This window comes from Calonectris borealis, chromosome 6 (genome assembly GCF_964195595.1).
Source record: "Calonectris borealis chromosome 6, bCalBor7.hap1.2, whole genome shotgun sequence".
NCBI classification, from domain to species: Eukaryota; Metazoa; Chordata; class Aves; order Procellariiformes; family Procellariidae; genus Calonectris; species Calonectris borealis.
In genome coordinates this window covers 29,048,622-29,064,634 of record NC_134317.1, presented here as the reverse complement: position 1 = coordinate 29,064,634, position 16,013 = coordinate 29,048,622, and the positions used below count along the sequence as shown (strand labels likewise).

Below are 16,013 nucleotides of genomic sequence, written 5' to 3'. Positions count from 1 at the left end.
CTACTAATCCCTATTTTACCTCATTAGCACCAAGGAACTAAACATAAGAATTGGCTGCCTCTGGACAACAGTCCCCTCAAACAAGGCATTCAAACTTACAGAAGTGTAACAAAGACTCTGCCAGAAGCACTAAGTATCAAAAGTTTGAAGCATGTATTTGCTGCAACCAGTTTAACAGTCAGTAAAAGCACACACATTAAAGCAGTAACTTGGCCATGGTATTAATCAACTAAATGTCATAAAACAGAGTGTTAAAACCCTAGTCCAGAGCAACATTCACCACCTTATAGAGAAAAACAGCTGTAATTTTTTTTTTTTTACTCTTTGATGCATGCCTTTTTTGGTGCAGATTTTATGAAAGACACAGAGCATCCAAGTTACAATGTACCAATTTGAAATATCCTGTGCCCATTGCACACTTAAAATGTTACCTCCACATTATATGAAACTAACATCATTAAATTGCTTTCTGTGCCACCAGACATCTCTCTTACATGCTTATCCTTTATATCAAAGGGAATTTTTTTTTTTTAAACTTCTCCAGGGGAAAGTAGATATGCAACAACTTGTAGAGCAGCCTACATAAGAAACCACTGCAGCATATACTTCAACAGGTAAAAATTCTCAGCTGTAACTAAGTCTTTCATATCTTGCTTTGTTTTTCCTAAACAAGTGTAATACACTGTTGTACAACAAAGTGAAGAATAAAAAACTCGATTCTGCATTCCATTTATCAGAAAGTTACAAAATCCAAGAGAAAATACTACAAAGCTCAATTACACAGAAGTCTAGAGTATGAACCACATTCCTCTAACTTAAGTATGCATTACTTGCATGGATCATATATTTGAGAATCAAACCATATGACAAAAAGATCTGTAAAGCATGACATTTCGGGCTCTGCTGACCCATTGGAAGGTAATTTAAACAAGCCAGCATCGAGGCCTCTGCCACTGATTTGCAGGGGAAGCTTTTAAAGCAGCAGTGCTGTAACTCCCTGTTAAGAGAAATTCCCTCAAAATTCCACAGCCCTTTATTTATTTTCTGAACTATTGAGATACTCCTGCCCACTTGCCTTGTTATTTTGACTTCATTTTACTGTTTTTCAATCTGTTTATAGAAATCATTTTCCTTATCACCTCATCTTTTTCAGCCACACCTTTTCTACTTACCTAAAGGTTACTTTAGTTCTTCATTCCATTTTGTGAGGAATTTGATGATTGGAGGGAACAGAAACTGTTTAAAGGTGGAATTCTTCAATATAACTTAATTTAAATACACATTGCACATTAGAGCATGCCGTCACTTTCACAGCTGGAATTACAACCCTGAAGGTCTACAGAGTCAAACCCAGGTCAGAAAATAACTGCTGTATAAGTACTATACGCAGCCAGCCAGCACTCCCAGTGACTAAACCTGCCTGGAAACAATGAAAAGTTCAGTATCCAGTGACAGAAAACATGCCTGTCAGGTACTTGGAGAGACATTTCCTTTGTATAATTACATCAATCTTGAAGTTTATATCTGCTTCTGAATCCAAACATTTTTGTCATTTTGCTGAAACAACTTCTCCAAACCAGCCTCACACTCACAATACCGTCACTGAAATCAAAGCTACCTGCAAAGACCTCTGTTTGAAGTAAGGTTTAAGAGCGTTACTTAGCATCCTCTACAAAAACAACTTCAGCCGGATCTTCAGCTTTTTATCAGGACAGTGCATGGGCCTAGTAATCATTTTGAACAGCCAGCAGATGATTTCTCTAGCATTTGCAGACCTTCCAGGAGACATGTTTTCTCAATATTGCATTTCTGCTGGTAGTGAACTGCGAAGGAAAAATTCATTGATTTTGCTACTTAGTATTTCATTAAATGCTTAGCTAAAATAGGTATCTGAACTACCCTTAATTCATACCATTTACTTGATATCATCATTAGAAACACTTAAATGACAGTTCCAGTTCCTACAAATGTTGAAACAATGTCAATGTTTCAGCATTTCATTGATGTCGCTTTGTGTCCTTCAAAAGCTTCTGCTGCTGTTCAAAAACACCAGTTGCCTATATTTAACAAAGGAGATTTCCAAGCAAAAAGTATTTCCAAGACCATATTGGCACCCTGCTATTTCAGTATCGGCGCAATGCCAATCACAATCACGTACCCTTTTTTTCCTTCCACTCCTAAAAAAACAAACCCACCACACAAAAACCCAGAAAACACCCCCACTGAATACTTAAAGCAGTGGAACTGCTAAAAAACAAGCCTCTGGAGAGGTTAAATCCACACCACCTTCTAGGATGACAAGCCTAGATCTTTTGCCAGCAGCGCTGATCAGGAAATGGTATCTTTACACAAATGTTCAAGAGCTTTGCTGGCCAAATTGTAGATACTGCAATACTGCCCTTGCAAGCATGGTCTTACAAAAAAAGAACCAAACAATAAAACCCAACACCCCGACAGCAAACCATCATCCTCTACTTCAGAAGGGCTTTGCTGATAAAAGCATACCAGTAAGCATGTTTTGCTTGTATTTAGTCCTGTCAAAAAAAGAACATATACATTAGATAGAAACTGTATTTTCCCTGTATTATTATTAAGTTATTAACAGTTTAAACTTTTCCTATAAGCTAAGCAAGTTTTAACTTATGAACACAGGGCTTCATTACATCATTCTAGTCTCCCCAGGTGTTTGCGAGTATTTGAAAACATGACTCCATATAAAAACCAGAGGGAAACCTAGATGGGTACATTACATTTTAGCATTTAAGACATGTGCCAAGCACAGGCTCAATGTACACAATGATATGAAGGGAAATGTTTTATACTCATCTTTTGCATGTAATAGAAATTTTCTTAGGGCGTTTTCTTCCTTGAGGAAAAAAGCAAGTTCAAATGATAAAGATCTGTTAAGAACAGTGTACAAAGAGGACTCCATTTATAGCTTCAACACATTAAAAGCAGACAATTTAAATAGCGTGTTTTTATTCAAATGACAACATTTGGGTTTTTTAATTAATTAGATCCATCATTCAGAGTAATCAGGACATGACCCACTGGCTAGATAACTGAGTGAAAACAAGCTATTTTAAAACTATTCAACACTAGTTTTGACATCCCGTTCGGGCCACAGATTATCGCTGAGGCAGCAGCAGCAAGAGGGGCTCTCACCGTAAAGAATTTCCAAAGCATTTTCACATGACACATGTTACCAAGCACATATAATACTAATTTAGACCTGCTTTATATGCAAATAGAACAAGCCACCCTCTCCAACATGCATAACTGTGCAGTTGACAGCAATTAATGTCATCCACTGTACTGCCTATTTGCTGAATTTTGATTACTTTTGAGTTCAAGGGAAAACCATGAAGTTAACATAAGCAGAGCTCAAAAACATTGCCACTCCAAATAACGTGCATTATGCATCCCAGTGCCATCATTTTACAACGTTGGAAACTGACCGTTTATTCCATCTTTTTGTTCCCTCTCAATCATTTACTGACCCAAGGCAGCACTTGCTGCTTACCTCATGAGTAGTTGTGCCTCCTTAACAGTCTATTGTTAAGGACTGTCAAAAGCTTTTGAATTCCAAATAAGTTATATCTGCTAGCTCTCTCTGATTCACTGTTTTGTTGCCACAGTGAAAGAATTTCAATAGATTAGCAGCACATTTTCCTTTGAAGAAATTGTGCTAATTTACTGCTATCAAAGTACAGTCTAGACCAGATTAACCCTTAAAAAAGCATCAGCTAGTTTCCATTGCCACTGAAGAAGAGTGATGGTCAGCAATGCCAAACACACCTTTGGTTAAAGGCACTGAGGTTAAACACAACACTTACTTTTATATAGAGTGACTGATTCCATGGGAGACTGCATTACTGGCTTGGATGCATAGGAAAGGGTGGCAAGGACAAGGGAGCAACAAAGCTGTGGTCTATTCATTTATCACACATACAGATAATCATAACCAAAGAGAATCAGTGCACAGATAAATGTACCAAAAATTCCTTCATCTATTTAGGGACTTCAAACACCAAAATAGGTATCAGGTCAATTAGACCTAAATATCTCCTCCCCTTTTTGCAAAGCTTAAAGATCCCCTAGACAATATTCTCAGTGTAGAATAGCACCGGCGAAGGCTCAAGGGCTAACAGGCCACAACAAAACTATTAAAAATATTTGTAAGCCTTTTATAGGGCTGGTTCTTTGTTATCAGATCATACCACACCTTGTAAGTAGGTAGTATGGATAGCTCCTTACACATGCTATGGCCCAATTCCACTCTCAAATGAAAGAATTCTTTGACCTCTCAACCAGCAATCCCCTTACATGATTACATGATTCTCCCCTAGTTTAATCAAAAAACCTGATTTGTCACTGCAGCTGCCTCTGTTCAGTAAGGCTTGCTCATCACTGCTTCACCAAGGCCTTCTGAAGAAGAGAAGATGGTAGTGATCCATCACCATGTAATTGAGACATCACAGCAAGAGAAATCGAGGCATTTGCTGTATTCCTAAACTACCCCAGACCACTTCAGCAAGTAAGATCCCGTTTTTCCAGTGGTTTTTCCTCAGGGCAGCCTCAGAACTACAAAGTCCCACCTAGCACTGTTGTAACAGAAGACAAACTTACAGCTGTGTGTGAACTACAAACATCAGCAGCAACACATACTCAACCAGCGACACCCACCAATAAAGTATAGCAAAGGCTTTGGCAACAAGTTAAAAACTGGATGGTAATTTGCATACGTGTTCCTGTATCAGTATTTCAAATAGAGGAAATCCTGGGTGGACATGTTAATTTTTATTAACTGATGAGACCAGTAATGCATTTCCCTTTAATGCAGTATGTCATTTCATGACACCTTATGCTTATGGTCTTATCTTTTATATACAGCTGTGTCAATCCTCAGAACCCAGTCTTTAGCTTCCAAACACTACTGGAAAAAAGTCTTAGGGTGTTTTAAGCACGCTTTCAATAAACATGGACAAGCAAGTAATACAAGTTTGATAAAAAGAACGTATACCAAACAGAGCTCCATTGTTTTTAAGAATTCCCACACAAACCACCATAAAATGACACTGAAGTACGCCTTAGACAATTTTCTAAGGTACTGAGAAATAGCATCCCATTAATCATAAGCAAAACATTGCACTTTGTATTAAGTCATTGAAGAATCAACAGCATACAAAACTAGCATTTCTGTTTGCAATAAACAAAATCATTTTTGAAGTCACAAAGCATATGGCACTGTAAATAGACAAAGCTATTTGCCTGAAAGTACAGGCATATCCATATTTGGATCTTCAGTTTCAAGTCACCAGATATATTTTTTCCTGATTTTATGAAGAAAAAAAAAGAAAGAAAAAAACCAGCAAAGTATTATAAATTATACCCCTCTTCCTCTATGCTGAAATAAGTCACCAATTAGTTTCCCAAAACTAAATTTTCCTGATAATTATAAAAAAATTAAAAGGGACTTCTTTGCAGCTACTACTTCTCTACCCAGAAAAGACATCTATCTTACTTGAATTGAAAGTTAGAGACTCATAGCTTTTAAAATTAATAACTGGCCTGCTTAGACTTTCAGTAGCAAATCACAGGAACTCCTCCTGAAATTTAACACAGCTGAGGCAGCTGTTCTTGTCATCGTAGGATTTGTCTGTTTATTTTGTCACACATATTCAACCATGACATTTGAATGATTCTCAAAAACTTAATTCTAAGCAAAGGAAGAAATTATATAAGACATTTTAAGTGGCACAAAAAATAGATGTCTTGCAAAACTCACATTCCTTCACTCTATTTTCATACAGCAATAAAAAGAAACACAGAACTGCTTGAAAAGTTTAAGTCCTAAATCAGCTGCTAGGCTCCTCTGATTATCTTCATTGCTTTGGTCATGCTTTTTTTTTTCCCCCTCCTCCAGTTTTACTCCAGAAACAGAGCGCTATAGCATCTATGGGCAGATGTGTTTAATTTAAGAATATTTAACACCCACTTCACCTGCCAGATTTCCAAGAAATGAGAAAGTAGCATTAGTTATTTGAAAAGACACAGCAAAACACAAAAGTAGTATTTTCATCCAAGCTCTACCTTATCTTTGTCTTCCACAACATCTGCCAGCACATCATCTGGGTCCAGGATTCCTCCATCTGTATACTCCAGGTGGTGAATATTTACCCAGGAAGTTGGATCCTGTAAGACAGACACAAGACTTAACCTAACCCTTGCATGGTTCTAGTTCTATCAGACAAAGCATCTTTGTTTCCCATCTGCTTCCCATTTCCCTCTTTAATCATGACGTAGAAGTTTGGAGCCACCACCTGAAATCGAAACTGAGAGAGAGAATGAAAACTACAGACAAGTAACAAGACACTACCTATAGAACACTATGCAAACGATCTTTAAAATGCACTCTTCCTTTGCCTTATCATTCTTTACTTAAGTTAAACAGTCAAAAAATAAGGAGAAATTAAACTTCTTTTGTTTTACAATAGTTTATAGTTGGAATATTTGGGTTATTATCAGCACACACATGTAAATATATGTATGTATGGACATGTACCACTCCTGACAGTTTCAGGGGGAGGGGTGTATACATATATTTATATATATAAAAGCACCCATCATTTCTTTCTATGAGGAGGTAGGTCACACTATTGTGGCAAAAAAAAAAAAATAGAATAAATAAATCCCAGCTTGTTTTCACAGATAAATGCTCTCAAATTCCAATGCAATGTTGTGTACCATATTAACAGGCGTCGTTAGTTCTCCAAAACTAATGCTTTCCTTACATATTATTAACTACTTCAATAACTGGGAGCTTAGCCATCGTTCCACTGACCCTGAAGCCAAAAGGCTTAGAGTGCACTGCTCAACAGCAAATTCTCCCTGACATCAAATACAAATCAGGGAGCAGACACAGTCTGTAACCACTACCCCCAAACCATACCAGCTGCCTGTGTAGATATAACTTCCAAGGGGAACAGGCTAAGTGGTAGCTATGTTTGAGCTGCCTTAGTTAACATTTGAACATTTATCCTGTTAGGGCCAGCTATCATGGTTTAACAAGCACATGGCAGCTCATCGAGTCATAGCAACATGTTTGAGTACTCTAAGGTCTCAGCATTGATAAAGTTGAATTGGCACTTCTACCGCATGCTGAAGAAAGGAAACACGCTTAGTTAAGATTACAAAGCATATTTGAGTTCTCCATCAAATATTATGGAGACCGGCCACAATATGCTAAAATTAAGGGTCAAGAAACTGGCAAGCACACACATAGCTTTGAGAAAGGTTTCAGAAATGGACAAAGAAAGAAGAGCACTGCTGATGTGCAATATGCAATCCCAATGATTCCATTTATACTACATCTATATCTCCATCTCTATATCTCTCTTCTTCCTTGTCAAGTCTAATTAGATCACAGGTCTCAGAAGCACAGTAAAGCACAACAGACACACTATACAGACTAGCAAGTTCCTTATCTCTAGTTCGGATATCCCCCAGGTAACGAAGTCCCTGAGAAGTAGGGATATTCCACTCCATATTTATTTATGGGCATTCTATAACTTTGGCCATCAAGTGATGCAGACAGCAGATAAATCAGGATAATTCCATTACAGGTACAGATGTGGATCAGTTGGATTAGGCCTCTTTTTTATTGTATCATCAATAGGCAGCGGTCAAAAAACAAACTGAAAAACCTCACATCACAACTATCCTAGCATTACCAACAGCTCAGCCCATCATGCCACTATCAACTTTGCCGGTCAACTCTAAGCAAAATGTTTTTCTTTTCTGACCCATCTAGCTTCCACAGTTCAGTTTCAATTCTTCCACTGACACATACTGGTTTGGGCTGGGATAGAGTTAGTTTTCTTCATAGTAGCTTGCATGGTGCTATGTTTTAGATTTGTGACCATAACAGTGTGATGACATAGGGATGTTTTGGCTATTGCTGAGCAGTGCTTACACAGCAAAGCCTTCCCCATTTCCCACACTGCCCCACCAGTGAGTGGGCACAAGAAGTTGGGAGGGGACACAGCCGGGGCAGCTGACCCCAACTGACCAAAGGGGTATTCCACACCATATGACACTGTGCTCAGCAATAAAAGCTGTGGGAAAGGAGGAGGAAGGGGTGGGGGGGCAGAGTTGTGTGTGCAGCTTTTGTTTTACCTATTAAACTGTCTTTATCTCATGAGTTTTCTCACTTGTACCCTTAGGATTCTCCTCCCCAGCCCACAGGGCAAGGAGTGAGCAAGCAGCCGTGTGGGGCTTAGCTGCCTTAGGTTAACCCACAGCCTTTTTACCCCCTTGCACTTTTTTGAGGGTTAAGTGTATCTAACATACAGTATGGCTGAAGGACAACCACCAATTACGCACATAAAAGTATCTTTATTTGTAACATGTTTATTTAATCTGTAATTTACTTCTAACTACAGTTCTTTCATTTTGCACTGAAACCACCCATTTGTGAAATAGCAAATGTTTGTTCATTCTAGATACCAGGTGTTCAAAATTACAAAATTTAAGAAAATCAATTAACATGCTTTTGTCTCTGCAAAGTGATGAAGTGTAGACAACTATTACAGCTCAAAGCTCTACTTTAAAACCCATGGTTTAAGTATTTTTACCATAACCACAAAATTTTAAGATGAAAAGGCAGAGAGGAAATGTACTTCTGTGCAACAAACAAGCACGTTAACTTACATCAATTTACCTAATGCAGAAACACGGTGAAAGAGTGTCACTTGACCCTGCCAATAAACTTACAAAATATGATTCTCTCAAACTGGAATGCATACAGATGTTCCTCCTGAACCTTTTAACTAATGCAATCACAAAAGGTTTCCTTAGTTAGTAACACTAAAACAGCATACTTGATAACCACTCCTCTTAATTAGACAAACTTCTGCAGCTAACATTTTTGTCTGAAGATAGCATAATACGTATAACAGGTTTTAATATGTTTAAGTGTCCTGTAGACAGAATAAGGCTGATGTGAAAAAAATAAACAGCTGATTGGAATATTTTGCTTTCAATGTTTGCTTCTATTTGTCATTCAGTAGCTGCGCCAACCAGATGTGTCATTGAAAAAGAAACAAAGAAAAAAGGAGTGTGAAAGCTCGATGGTCCCAACAGAATGCAGCAAGTTGGCACAAAACAAGCTCAAGACACACAGCCACCCTAAACTACATTAAGCTTAACGAATTCCTAACCTTCCTTTAACTTTGGGCCACAACAAATACCGTAATTTAATGGTTTTATTAGCGGCCACACCAAGAGAAAGTAGTCTCTAAATCAGTCTGAAAGAACAGAAGATGCCATTCCTCATCAATCTTTTGGAGCAAGTGCGGCCAATGTTAGATTCTTTAAAACAAAGGAATGACAATTCACACTGAAATACAAGAACTAAATCGGAACAGGATTCACATAGTTTCCTTAGCAAAAAAATACTTCTTAATAGTTTAGGTACTGCTCCCACACACACTATGACTCAGGTACACACAGTGTTAAGCCACTATGACCTTCTGATCCTAGGGACTCCCCAATTACAGTAACCACCAAAGACTACAACAGGACTCAACACTTGCTGTTTCAGAAATATAAATGTGAAACTGGCTTCTATTAACCAGAACTTCATTCCTGAAAGTTAAAAAAACCCCAGCTACTAAGCACAGAGAGAGAGATGTTTTTTTATAGACAAGTTTGATGAAGCAAATAGTAACTACTGCTAGATAGCCTAGGTGGAAGAAATTTCTTCTGCAGTCACAGAAGTAACAACAGTTCATCTGACCAGCAAAATCACTCACCCATTCCAAGGAGATTTCAAAGTCAGAGAACATTTTCTATTCTTTGGATGAACTCCAAACACTGCCATGCACAGGATACAAAGTGTCTATATAAAAAAACCCTAAAATCTATATGGAAATTTCTTCTGTGCTTCTTTACTCTCACCAAGAATCCAGACAACTTCAGTAAATAAAACACCAATATTTTAGCTAACTCACCGTATAAAACAAGTCATGTACAGCAGATGTAAAAGTTGAATATCTTAAGTCCCAAATAGCCTTTTATCCACATGATGAGTAGGGGATGGACAGTAACAGGAAGAAAAATGAATGTGTGTGCATATGCATGCAGACACACACTTGTGTTTTACACATTATTTAGAGCTCAAAAGGAACACAATAGGTCTTTAAAATAACTGTGGTACATCCAAGATAGAATTGTCATTGGAGAAATCTAAACTTTCCTTAGAAAGGGATGGTGTTACTTTAAGTTTCTTACGTTTTAGTAAGATACAGCAACCACAGAGAGCATCAGGAACGGTTCCAGTTTCCATATATTCTGAAACCGTGAGGCAGGAGACTGCATTTCCAAAGTAGTAGCGTAACTTTATAAAGTATATCACTGGAGTTCTTGCAAAACAGACAGCTTTTCTGCTTTTACAGTATTTTCTGAAAGGTCTGACAGTCAGAACCCAGTAACACCAGTAACAGAGGTGATAGGCTGTTGCAATGTTACGCATGTGAAGGGTTGATCCCAGCTTGCACATGTTTGCTTCACACTTCTTACCTGTTGAAAGCAGAAAGTGCTGGATTTCTAAGTTTATAAACAATACAGGATAAGATTACCCTTATTCCATTTTTGCTCAGAGAAGGGACTGATTAAGGACATAGTTACTGAGAAGGCACTTGCTGAGAAAACTACCAAATATAAAGCAAAAAAAGTGTAAGAACTGTATTCTAAAATGTTAGGACTTTTTTTTTTTTTTTTTAAACTGAGAGGTTCTAGTTTTCTAGTTTGAGATTAAAGTCCTCTTCTAATGAGTGACAGTGTTTAGAATGATTCCTCCCAATATCTTCTCAACCATCATCACTGGAAGTTCACATGCTCAAGAAGAAAGAATTAGTTTTGAAAAACAAAAGAATGGGTCTCTTGTAAAAATAAAACACTAACAGCAGCCTAGAAGCTCTGGGTAGCATTCAAGTATGGTTACCATTTATCCATGCTCCTAAATGCTCTCCTGTTGGCAGGGTCACTTAGGAGAAAACACATCTACAGGTTTTCTTCAAAACAGTACCAAAATATCCTAACAGCATAAGTGGGGAGAAGTTCTCTTACAGCATGGCATACAACCCTTATGCAGAAGTTTAGCTGAGGTATACAACAGAAACATCTAAATATGTGAAGAAAAAGTATGAATAAGTTACCTGGTATAATACATACCAGCACTTCCCAAATGAATATTGAACAGTTACTCTAATGTGCATTTTACCTTAGGGCTGCAAGTCATGTTTGTGTTTAACATCAAGCCACTTAAAAGCTGTTTATCATCATTTCCTTTATGTGTGGGAGAACACTTTAGGAATTACTATGCAAATATTTACCAAATGTTAAATTAAAGCCAGGTCACATGAATGCACAAGTGCAATGTAGGCAGAGAAGTGACATAAATTAAAAACAGTGGTTTTGACATTCATGTCACAGAATCCTAACTTAACTGTTTCCGCCTAGTGCAACACCTTCGGTGTTCAAATAGTCTAAAATAGGTTCAAGAATTCTTCTATGCATTTATTTTCAGTCAACAAACACACATTCAAGTGAAAGACCAATCAGTCTATAATTAAAAGACACTCCCATTTATTGTTACTTTTCATATACATCTATAGATACACATTTTTAATGTATCAAAAACTTGGGGAACCATCTTTATTCCTTTTGTTCCGAACTCGAATAGGAAAGTTCAGTCTACTTTCAGAAAACTAAAGCAACATACTTTCTAAGTGTTGCAGTTCATATAACGTATCTCAGTCTGTTAACGAGCAAGAGAATCCTAACAAGTTTAACTACATTTCAGCTGGCCCATCAATAAAATAAACAACACCACTTAACGATTTCACAATTAATTATTGTTGGTGCTGTTATTTATTCTGCTGTGCGGAATGCATAAGATTAATTGCAGTCCCTAACCTGCAATTTTTTATTTAAATATGGTAAAGACAGGATGCAGTGAAAAATTCAGAAGTAGGAATGACTTAAGACTCCTCCCACAACTACTTCTCAGGCCGATATTTTAGAAGCATCTCCACATTATTGCTTCACTAGAGCAAATAGACTTCAGTGAAACACAGCATGACAAAGGATGTATTTAAAAAATGGAAGTCACATATGCCTGTTCCACATCCACAGCAACAGAATAAATGCTAGGTCAAAGTTGGAGGGAAGGATTGGACTCCAGCTATGTTGTTTTCTGTTATTTAGACAGTGTAAAAATAAGATTAAAAACCCCACAAATCGCAACATATTTCCCAATGAAGGGGATAATTTAGGTTAAGGTCAGTAAGAGAGAGATATTCTACCATTTAATTATTGTTAGATTGTATATTGCAATGTGATCTATTACCTCCCAATATATAAGACGTATTTAATGATTTCTACAAGCATTCTAAGGCTACATAGAATCATAGAATCATTAAGGTTGGAAAAAACCTCTAAGATCATCGAGTCCAACCATCAACCCAACACCACCATGCCCACTACACCATGTCCCTAAGCGCCTCATCTACACGTCTTTTAAATACTGCCAGGGATGGCGACTCAACTACTTCCTGTTCCAAGGCCTGATCACTCTTTCAGTAAAGAAATTTTTCCTCATGTCCAGCCTAAACCTCCCTTGGCGCAACTTGACGCCATTTCCTCTCGTCCTATTGCTATGTATCATCATCCACAGCCAAATAGCACTAAGTATTAGTTACTCTCACACCACAGCTCGCGGAGCGGAGTACAAAAAGGGAGTTTTTGTAGGATGAAGTCGGTCACAGCCTCAAACTTCATCTCTAAATCCTTCTCAAAACTTATCACTAAATTAGAACAGCCTCTAGCATTTTTTGTTTTCCATAGCCATCTCCAAACATGCCTGAAGTGGTACTTCTAATCAGACTGCATTTCAACTGCCAGCAACTGGGCTGCCATCATCAGTTGTAGTACAGGTGAGGCTCTGTTTTATGGGAGTATGAATACAGAGTTCCCAAAATAAACAGCTGATCAGGAAGCAAATGTTTGCATATTACATATTATCACTGCTGGTTGTTAAATATTCCTCAGTTACACAGAGGGATTCCTCAAGAATGATCTAGAGCTGAATGGTTAGGTCTCAGCAACAACACAAGGCACATGCACTTTAACATCCTTACACAACCTAAGAGAAACACTAATAAAAATGTATCACACCCCATCCTCCTAGCAGGCAAAGAACTACATGCATACATGTGAAGACAGCTAAAGTAGTAGACCTGTATAATTTCTGTAACAATATTGTATGTTGCAGAGATGACATTTTTAAGGAATAAAAACAAACACAAGAAGTTTCTGTAAAAAGCAAAGACAGACAGCTTTCTGCACAAGAGATTAAATCTGTTCCACACATTTACTGAATTCAGCAATCGTAGCACTGACCAGACCCAAATAAGCCTCCCTACATGAAGGCCAACTGAGTATAAATTAGGTTGTCTTTTCACAAACTTCCAGAAATAGAGAAAAAGTAACATTTAGGTTTCACTGCTCAGGAAGCTTCCAGAGTTTAGTTTGCATTACAATACAACAGAGTGAGTTACACACCCACATTTCTAGGTCTCACTGTTGAAAATAAGTTCTTACCTGGAATTAATTACATTGTCTTTATAGCGCTATAGTTCAACTGCATAAAATTAAACAAGACATTTTTAATCATTTCTAGTTAGAAATTCAAAAGCAGCAGAAACCTTCAAGAAACCTTCAAGATAATACAAGGAATAGAAACACGTTACAGCACAGTGAAATAGTAAAAAAGATTCCTCATGTATTCCATAGTATTGTTGTTCTCCTTTACCAAAACTCTGAATCTGCTTGCATTAGAAGTGAAAATGCTTTAAGATGCTAGAGAGAAGATAAAACTTCTTTATATCTTTCTACCAGCTGAAGTGACACACATTCTTTCATGTCAGTAATAGTCAAGAAAAAGATCTATAGTGATTGAGCTCAAAGACAGAAATTAAAGCTGAGGTGAGAGCAAAGGACAGAAGGTAAGTCTGCTCAGAAAGAAACGGCTTTTAAGCAATAAAACTATGGAAAACACAGAAGGCCATACAGTAGAAACAGTCCTAGAAAGGTGACCGTAACAGGTGCTTCCTAATCTGCCTTCCAGATAAAACAAAAGTACTATAAAAATAAAGCCACCTAAGAATGGATCTTAAGAGCGCAATTCTGCCTTACGTGGGGGGGGTGATGGAGAACAGGAAGAAGCAATCAAACTTCTGAGTACATACAAGACAAAGTTCTTCACTTTTGACAGTAAATTTAGCAGCGCTGACTAATAAGCTTTCAACCCCGCTACCAAACCATAACTTCGTCTCCCCTTCCATAGTATTCACAAATCGCACAGGCATTTTCATTTCAGCCGACACAGTTACAGGCATGTAGCCCTGAAACTGTTATTTACCATAAGCCACGTGAAGCAAACGAGAAATTTTTAAAAACCTCGCAATGTTGACAGTGACATCATTTTGAGCAGTGTTTGCATCTGTCAGCTTCCTACCACGAAGCCATCTCCCAATGAAGAGACCCATCTCATAGCTGTAATATGTGTACCTCAGCGAGAGCTGCTCTCTCACATTTCCCTTTCTGCAAGAAGAGGTCCAATTAAGCAAAATACTTGAGTAAATGCTTTTGAAATTATAGGCTGTATCACATGACTGTAACACATTTAAGTACATAGCTAAAGTAATCACAAAGATCTTACACATTTCATCAGGCTAGGATACAACATCACTGCCTGCTACATGAGGGCCTCTTTAAATGAGTTTTCGCTTAACAGTAACTTAAGCAATCTTAGACCAATTACCTCAAGAAAATTAAAAGAATAGATTACAACTATTGAGCATGGTATCATCCTATCACACTAGCAGACAACTCCTACCTAAAATTTCTCCTTAGTAAGCCTCCCTTATTAATTCAGTGTACTGAACGGTTTCCAAGTTCAAGTTAGACTCTCAAAACAAAAAAAAATTTAACTATCTGCATGCATGAGGAACATAGAGAAAATAAAGTAATCAAAGAATCCTTAAATCAGTACATTTTTTAAAAAAGCAAAATGTTACCTGCAAATGAGCATCAAGGACAATCTTTTCACAAGGATTAAAAACACATCAACCACAAAAAACCTGAGCCTCTCAAAAGATCAAAATACTTTTTAACATGGGTGTTTATTGGAGCACGGCATACTTGATCTGTTCGTGCCTGGTTTATGTCAGCTTATATGTCCCAATTTCAATACAGGAAATAAAACGAGAGATCACAGGAAGTAAATCCAGTCTAAATAATATATCCATGATGCTTTGTTTCTGGCCAAAGCACACATTTTGATTTTCAGAGAGGTTAAGAAGGTTTCTTCACACAGTAAGACAACATAGAAGAAGAAACTTTACTCCTCCTAACATGAATAAATTAAACATTCAAGTATGAGCTGAACTAAAGAATTTTTTTCAAAACAACACAATTTGCCCTACTGTTTAGAAGATCTGCTTTTAGACTATAGCAGAGGAAGCTATTCCATGTAAACAAACGATTTAAAAAAATCTTAAAAAAAATATCTCATTTTATGTATTTTCACACACACACTAAATTTTTGGTTAGATTCATTCACTTTATTTTTCAAGCCTACTTGTGAAAACTTATCCTTCCCGCAATTTTTTTTTTTTTAATCATCATTGGATGTGATATTGCCAAATGGTGCAATTACAAAGTAGGAAAGAAGTCCTGGAAAAAAAAAAATTTTACATAAGGTCACTTTAAATACCCAATTTTGAAAGTTTCTGTCTTTGAAGGTGCTAAAAACCTGATGTCAAAATGGGGACTTTAATCATATCAGGTCAGTACAGAAACAGATTTATCTTTGTCTCTAAGATTGGTTTTATCTCAGCATATCTGTAGTTTTTGTGAAGTCTGCTCACACTATTTGCCTTGCTGGC

The 16,013-nt window shown here is 37.3% G+C and overlaps 1 protein-coding gene across 2 annotated transcripts in view; it reads right to left on the bottom strand.

Annotated features, from left to right (window-relative positions):
* The window catches only part of PARD3B (par-3 family cell polarity regulator beta), a 433,243-nt gene that overhangs the window by 398,764 nt on the left and 18,466 nt on the right, over positions 1-16,013 (bottom strand). For both annotated transcript variants that reach the window (XM_075153452.1, XM_075153453.1), the window contains exon 2: positions 6,094-6,195. In XM_075153452.1, coding sequence (XP_075009553.1) covers positions 6,094-6,195 — 102 coding nt within the window. The remainder of the gene's footprint in view (positions 1-6,093; positions 6,196-16,013) is intronic.